The sequence below is a fragment of the Leptosomus discolor genome, chromosome 5 (assembly GCF_034619465.1).
Source record: "Leptosomus discolor isolate bLepDis1 chromosome 5, bLepDis1.hap2, whole genome shotgun sequence".
NCBI lineage: Eukaryota > Metazoa > Chordata > Aves > Leptosomiformes > Leptosomidae > Leptosomus > Leptosomus discolor.
The window spans coordinates 57,206,332-57,213,364 of record NC_141395.1 but is presented as its reverse complement, the minus strand read 5'-3'; the positions used below and the strand labels follow the sequence as shown (position 1 = coordinate 57,213,364).

The window sequence follows — 7,033 nt, the reverse complement described above, 5'->3', positions numbered from 1 at the left end:
AGCAGCGAGACGCGCAGCATGTCTCCCTCGTGTCCGCTTCCCACGTGGAGTCCAGAGCGAGGAGGGAGCAAAGGGACCCCCGAGCACCCGATCGCGGGGTGTCCCGCCCCGCCGCGGACCGCCCCGCGGGGGCGGGCTGGGTGCCCCCACGGGGCGGTCCGCGGCGGGGCGGTACCCACGGGGCGGGGCGGGCTGCTCCGGGCCGAGCCCGCCCGGGTGCAGTCCCCGCTCCGCGCCCGCGCCCGCCGCGCAGTCCCCGCGCCGCTCCGTGGGCCGGCCGGAGCCGCACGTCGGGCCGCCCTCCTCTTCCTCCCCACCGCGGCCGCCTCTCGCTATGAATGCACGCCGGGCCCTGCTCTCCGCCGCCTTGCTCGCCAGCCTCCTCTGGGATTTACCTTGCTGCCTCCCGGCTTCCCTGCCCGCCGCCTCGGAGCTTACCGCCTCCTCCAAGGGCGGACGGGGCCGCAGGGTGCCGCGGTCCCCACGGGAGAACCGCCCGCGGCAAGAGGGACACGCCGTGGGCCGGGCGCTCCCACGGGCGGAACCCCACGAGTACATGCTGTCTCTGTTCAGGACTTACTCCATCGCGGAGAAACTGGCATCAACGCCAGCTTCTTTCAGTCGTCCAAATCGCCAACACCATCACTAGTTTTGTAGACAGGGGACGAGGTAAGTTCTGCCCCCCTCTCCCTCGCTCCCCACGCCCCTCACCGTCCTCCGGGGCTGCGGGCGCCCCTTCCCGCGGCGCTCCGCCGTGCGAGGCTGCGTCCCGCCAAGCCTGGCTCTGGGGAGGTGAGGAGCGGGCTGCACCGGTCACGGATATTCCTCTCTCCCAGTCTTGCAGAAAAGTGGATCTTTCGGTAAATTGTGGGTCGCGTTGTTTGATTTTAAAGCAAACTGCTCCGCAGCGCTAAAGGCGGACCGCGGCAGCCGCAAATGCTGCGTGCGGGAAACACGCGTGTTCGTCCCCGAATCGTTGCGGGGTGGTGGGAACACGCTCCAGCTTTGCAGGCGCACTTTGGGTGTTAATGCAACCTTGAAAAAAAAAAAAAAAAAAAAAAATCGCTCTTCTGCTTACTTTCCGTCTGCCGGGGAAAGGATCTCCAGCTCTTATCGCTGCGGCTGTAAGGCAAATAGAAAGTTCAAACTGACCGGGGCAAACATTTGCTGCCTAAAGCTGCTCTCGTGTCGGGTCGCTTTATCGGGGTTACCTAGAAGAGCACCAGCCCCGTTTGGAAGCGCCAGGGCGGGGTGGTAGCCGGCTCCGCTTGCGGGGGGGCAGCCTGAAGCCCAGGTAACCCCCGGCCCCGGGGCTCCGCGGGGGCGGTCCGGACTCGCCGCCTGCTTCGGGGCCGCATCCCACGTCCTTTAAGCCCGGTGTGTGCGGGGCTGGTCCTCACCCATCCCCGGACCGGGAGAGGCAGCGGGCACCGCTGCCCCGGGCCCTCGGCTGCCCCGTGGCGGGGAGCGCGGAGCGGGGGAGAGGACGGGGCGGGCGGCGGAGCCCTGGGCCGGCCGGGCCCCTGGCCTTGCCCCCGCTCTCCCCGGGCAGCAGCGGTGCCGCGGGGGCTCCCGGGACCTCTCCGCGACCTGCAGCCCCGGCCGGGGCCCTGGTTTGCTTTTCTCTCGTTGTTTTATCGCTCGTACCCGCGGCAGCGGGTGGAGATTGCTTGGCGATCCAGAGGGAAATTGCCCTTCCCTCACGGCCCCACGCTTTTGTGTTTGTTTGGTTTGTTTTTTTCATTACCCGGGTTTGTGAGCCATTAAGAACAGACTAATTAACGGGTTCTTAATGACGGTTATGCATTCTTTCTTTCTCTCCCTCCCCGATTTGAAGAACCTCCCCTCCCCGCGCTCCCCGCCCCCCCCCCCCCCCCCCCCCCCCTCGCCCCGGGACCCTGCCCGTGTACCTGTAGGCGGCTGGCAACGGCACCCCGGGGACGCACTCCAACTTCCCCTCTTACCAGCCGTTTTAGAACAAAATGCAGCGCCGGGAAAACTGCACGGCTCCCTAGAGCTATAGGAGCCGCTCTCTCCCCAAACGAAACCGAGCTCAAACAAACCCCCTCCGCCGCCCCCCCGAGCCGGCAGCCTCGCCTCCCCCTCGACACCCGCGGCTCAGCCCCTTGCCCCATGGCCACCCCCGGCTCGGGAGGGGCCCTTCTCTGCGGAGGGAGCTCGGCGGGGCTCTTCCCCTCCCGCCGCGGTGCCCATCGCGACCCTCTGGTGCCCAAAGTGGGTGCTCCCCGCCGTCGGAAGCGCCCGGCCGTTTCGGAGGGGAGAGGGGACAGGGGACTTTGCTTTCCGCCTTCGCCTTATGGGGGTTGTTTTCTTCGTCGCTGTTAAAAGGGGGGTGGGAAGAGGACTCGCTTTCTAGAAACACGGTTTCGAAAGTTCAGCCGTCAGAAACGAGCTGGCCCGCTTCCCCCGCCGGAGAGGAAACGGGGTGCTAAGGCTGCGAGCCGCGGGGAAATAGAACCGCCCTCAAGATCATCTTATTCTTGATAACCAGAAGAAAGACAGTTAATTTAACAAATTTAGCTCATCTCGCTGCATGGGAGATTCTGCTCCGGGGGAAGTGATTTGCGAACAGAAGTCCTGGTTTGATTAAGGAAAAGCCTCGCTTTTCCCCATTGATTTTGATTTGATGTGTCACAGGCTGTGACCTTCTGCTGGACCTTCTGAGTGTTGCTTAGCATCAAGCCACTGATTGGAGTATTTCAACTCAGTGATCTAATTGAGTGTTCATGTCATAACATATCAAATATTGTCTAGTCTCCCATAATGAAGCGGACCAGCCAATGGCACATCACCAAAAAACTTCAAGAGAGCTTCCGTTCCTCTGAAGTGGTAGCTATTTTACTGCCCACCTCCCCGTGGGCTCCTAGCCCAATTAATTGGCGAGCTGGAGTTGTGCTGCTGATGAACAGTCTTTGCTCAGGGAAAGCGGGGAAGGGGGCGGGGGGGGGGGGGGGGGGGGAGGGGGCAGTTTCTGTCAATTCATTTGCAGACAATATAGCCGCCCAAATTGACCCAATTAGATGGGCAGCTCTTTACCTAAGCTGCAGCTTCGGGGGAGATGGCGGTGGCCGTCCCTCGTGGCTGTCCCTCCTGCCCGCACGGCATCCCTCCTCGCCGGATTTCGTGGGGACAGCAGCCGAGAGAGGAGCGCGAAGCAGCTTTCAAAGTCCTGCCGAGAAATACCCTTCCCGCATGGCGTGGACTGCTGTGCCTGCGCGTCCGTGAGAGCGTCCCGCGGGGAAGGCAGCTGGGCTGCCGGCTCCTGCCCGCAGCCCCGCCGGCCGCCGCAGCCCCGCCGGCCGCCGCAGCCCCGCCGCCAGCCCGTCCCGCCGCGCTTCGCAGCTGAGAGGGGCTCAGCACTTCGGTGCGAACACCAACAACCGCCCCGCTTCGCCTCTTCTTCCTTCCCTTCCCGCTTGAAGCTAATAAGATCGCTTTCAGGCTAGCTCGAGAGGGAGAAAAGCCACACTACTGCGTTATTTATATAGATATTTATCTTATTTTTTCCCCATCGCTAGAAAAAGAGCGCAGAAAAGCGGGGGGGAAAGGTTTGCGGTTCCCCCTTCTCCACCCCCTCCCGCCCCCCACTCGCTCCCCCTTGTTACGGTCGCAAGATCAGACAGGACTTAGCTGAATGTAGGAAAATTACTGTTGGCACATGAAGTAACTCATTAAAACGCAGATGGTGCTCTCGCTGGCCTCAGGACCCCCAGCATTGGAGCTCCACAGTAAGGCAGGACAATTAGGAGCTGCAAGGACTCCACCAGACGGGGGGGGGGGAGAGAGAGAGTGAGCGGGAGGGAGCTGGAGAAGGGAGCTATAAACAAGCAAATCCACAGCTAGCAAGAAACGCGACACGGCTCAGAATGAACCGAAAACAAAAAAGAAATAGCCGGGGTGCGAGGGAGCGCGATTTTCAAAGGGATCTCCCGTGGGAAGGGAATGCCACAAGAGCCGGCTGCCGTGGGTTCACCTCGCCTTTCCCCTTTGTGCCTGCAGAGATGCCCGCAGCGCTGTACCGCGGCTGGCTCCCGCATACGAAATGTGGAGCTCTGCGCCTAAGGGACGGGTTGAGATCGTCTCCTTTTTCCCTCCCCGTTTTCTTTCTGCCGTTTCGTGTTACAGTTCAGAGGCAGCCGATTCAGATGGCCAGGGGTGCGACCATCGTTATTTTGCTCTTGCCATTAGGGTCTGGAAGGGGGGGTGAGGAGAGGGGGCAGGAAAAAAGGGGGATCCCCTGTGTAGGAACTGGAAATGGCCCGGCTGTGCATGCGGCAGAAGAAAAGAGCGTAAATCCCACTTGAAGTTCATCTAGTGCAACATGTTTATGCAAAACAGCGGGTTTCTGGGTGGACCGAAAGCTGCAATATAGTGTGATCTGTGCAGCGCCTTTGCCCAGGCAGTGTTGTCGTTGGCAGAAGGAAAATGAAATATAAGCAGGGAAGTATTTTAATGGGGAAGGAGGGAATTCACAACTGTTAATTATTTGGTGACCTTGTATTCGATTTGTTTGAGCCCCTTATAAAAACACTAATGCAGACCAGACGGCCGGAGCGCGGCAGCGAGCAGCCGCTTCTCCTCCCCGCCGTGCGCCCGGGGAAGGAGCGACCGGCCCGACCGGCCCGGCCCGGCGGCGGCGGCGCCTCCGCGTCCGCGGAGCCGGCAGCGCGGGGACGGGCGGCCATCGGAGAGCGGGCTGCGGCTCCGCGCTGCGGCTCCGCGCCGCCTGAGCCTCAGGGATGTTCAGGGGCTTGTTTGCTCCCCCCTCCCCGCGCTGCGGGAGGGAGCGGAGCGGGCAGCGGCGCGTCCCCTCGGAACCCGCGGCCACACCACTCGTCTCTCCCCATTAAAAATCGGGGGGTTCGGAGGGGGGTCGTTTGTTTTGGTTTTGTTTGAGTTTTTTGTTTTGCGAAGGCGCGAGTATCTGCGCACAGCAGCGCACAGGACCGGGGCGGGCGGCCTGGGGAAAGTGGAGCCCTCAAGCGCTGGGAGATGCAGCCCCCGCGGCCGCTCCGCGGCACAGGTAGTTCGGCGGGGCCGTGCGCGGCCGCGGAGCCGCTCTGCTAACGGGAAGGAGTAATTAAAGCCTATCACGCCATTCCGATGGCTCATTTCGGACCTGATCCTGATTTTTTATTTTAAATTTTTAAATCCAGAAGTCCCCCTGCCTGGCTTGCTAAAAGGCCACGTTTAATTTTAGTTTGGTTTTGGGTTTTTGGTGGTTTGGGGTTTTTTTATTTGTTTTTTTTTTTTGGGGGGGGGTGGGGTGGGGGGGGTGTCGGTAGGACGAAGCTCTCCGCCTCGGAGCTGTTTCGTTTCCGCCGCCCGCGGGGCGATGCCGTGCCGCAGCCTACGCTGGTCCCAACCGGGAGCCGAGCGGCCCGCGGGGAGAAAACCCGGCGCAGCGCGGGGCCAGCGGGGCACTGGGCACGGAGCGGGGAGCCTCGCCCTCCTCCTTTTCCTTCTCGCTTCGCAGTCCTATAGGAAAAAAAAAAAAAAACAGCCGATGGGAGAAATGCTGCTTTCCGTGCGATTTCGGGGCAGGCTGGAACAGAGGCTGGACGTCATTTCGTGATTGAACTCTGGTTTATGAGCGAAAGGGGACGTTTCAGTCTCTGTTAGTTGTGGCCAGATCTTTATGTCGTGTTGCTGTATCTCGGCGCTTCCACATATATCGCTCAAATATATTCTCCAAAGCATCCCCTCGCTCCATTTCTTAGCTCCGAGCGCTGGGAATATTCAGTCCGATTTTCTCAACACCAATAATTTTTGAGGAATGATTTCTCCTCGATCGAAGTATCTCGTGTAGCGAAACCGCCGCAAACGGGGAAAGGGAAGGGCACTTGGTTAACGTCTGTTGCAGCAGGTAGAAACGCCCCACAGAAGCCCCTCTCCGCGTCGGCGCATCTCCTGGAGTGATGCGGAGAGACGAGGGGCCCGGAGCCCCGCGGAATGCCCCGTGGGTTTTGCGGCGGTCACTCTGCGCCCGAGGGCCGAGCGTCGCCCGTGGGAACCGGGGAGGCGGCCGTCGGCAGCGGCGAGCCGGGGAGCGGGGCGAGGGCAGGCAGCCTTTCTGGAGCAGGTACGGTAAAGCGGTGATCAAAGGTATATCGCAGCCAGGTGCGTCCCCGCGCCGGGAAGAAAAAGAAAAAAAAAAAAAAAATAGAAACAGCCCTCCATCAGCTCGCTGGGGTTTTGGCAGGGTTGGGAACTCGTCCGGGGAAGGTGTGGTCTTTCCCGGTTACTCGATAGCGAGGCGACCGAAACATTTAAATCTAATCATCCGGTGTAATAAAAAACCACGGCGAGGCAGGCGCTGGGAGACGCGGAATTGAAACCCAGAGAAATACCACACATGGAGAGTCGGCCCCCTGTTTCCACAGCTCGGGTAATGCTCCGAAAGAAATACCTGTCAGCTTTGCGACTCTGCAGACAACGTGTGGGCAGCCCCTCGCAATTAGGGGGGATATATGTTTTAATTTCCAGATTATTGTTGAGCGAGCGCCTGCGAACGGTCTTTAAACTGCAAATGTGCTTTTGGTTTGCGAGTTTAAATATGGCTTGAAAGAGAATTTGGGAATGAGAAAATTCTTCTTGAATGTGGTTTGGGTATAATTTGCAGTGATGTAAAGTTAAGATCTGAGCCCTGATGAATTGGCTGGGAGCCCAGTACCTGATCTGCCATGAAAAGGGAAACTTTGTGTAGCCTTCGTTAACCCCCGGCTCGCCTCAAAGCCCGGGCTGCCGGCGAGAAAGCCAACCCGGGAAGCCGGAGAGCCTTCACCCAGGGAGTTAAAGGAAACGTCCCAACCCAGCCATTCGTTTAACCTCGGAGATGACAAAACCGCCGCCACAGCAGAGCGGAGGAACGCGGGGGAGGCGGCGGGCGGGGGCCCCCGGCGCAGCCCCCGGCCCGGCCCAGCCCCTGCCCGCCCCGCGGGGGCACAGGGGGCGCCGGCGGCCCGGGAGCCCTGGGAAGGGCAGAGCGGAGCAGGGCTGCGCTCGTCCCCCA

At 60.8% G+C, this 7,033-nt stretch overlaps 1 protein-coding gene across 1 annotated transcript in view; it reads left to right on the top strand.

The window, feature by feature from the left end:
- Positions 1-334: 334 nt before the first annotated feature.
- Positions 335-7,033, top strand: part of GDF6 (growth differentiation factor 6) — an 11,853-nt gene continuing 5,154 nt past the window's right edge. The window contains 3 exon segments of the mRNA XM_086465713.1: positions 335-593; positions 596-628; positions 631-669. Coding sequence (XP_086321839.1) covers positions 335-593; positions 596-628; positions 631-669 — 331 coding nt within the window.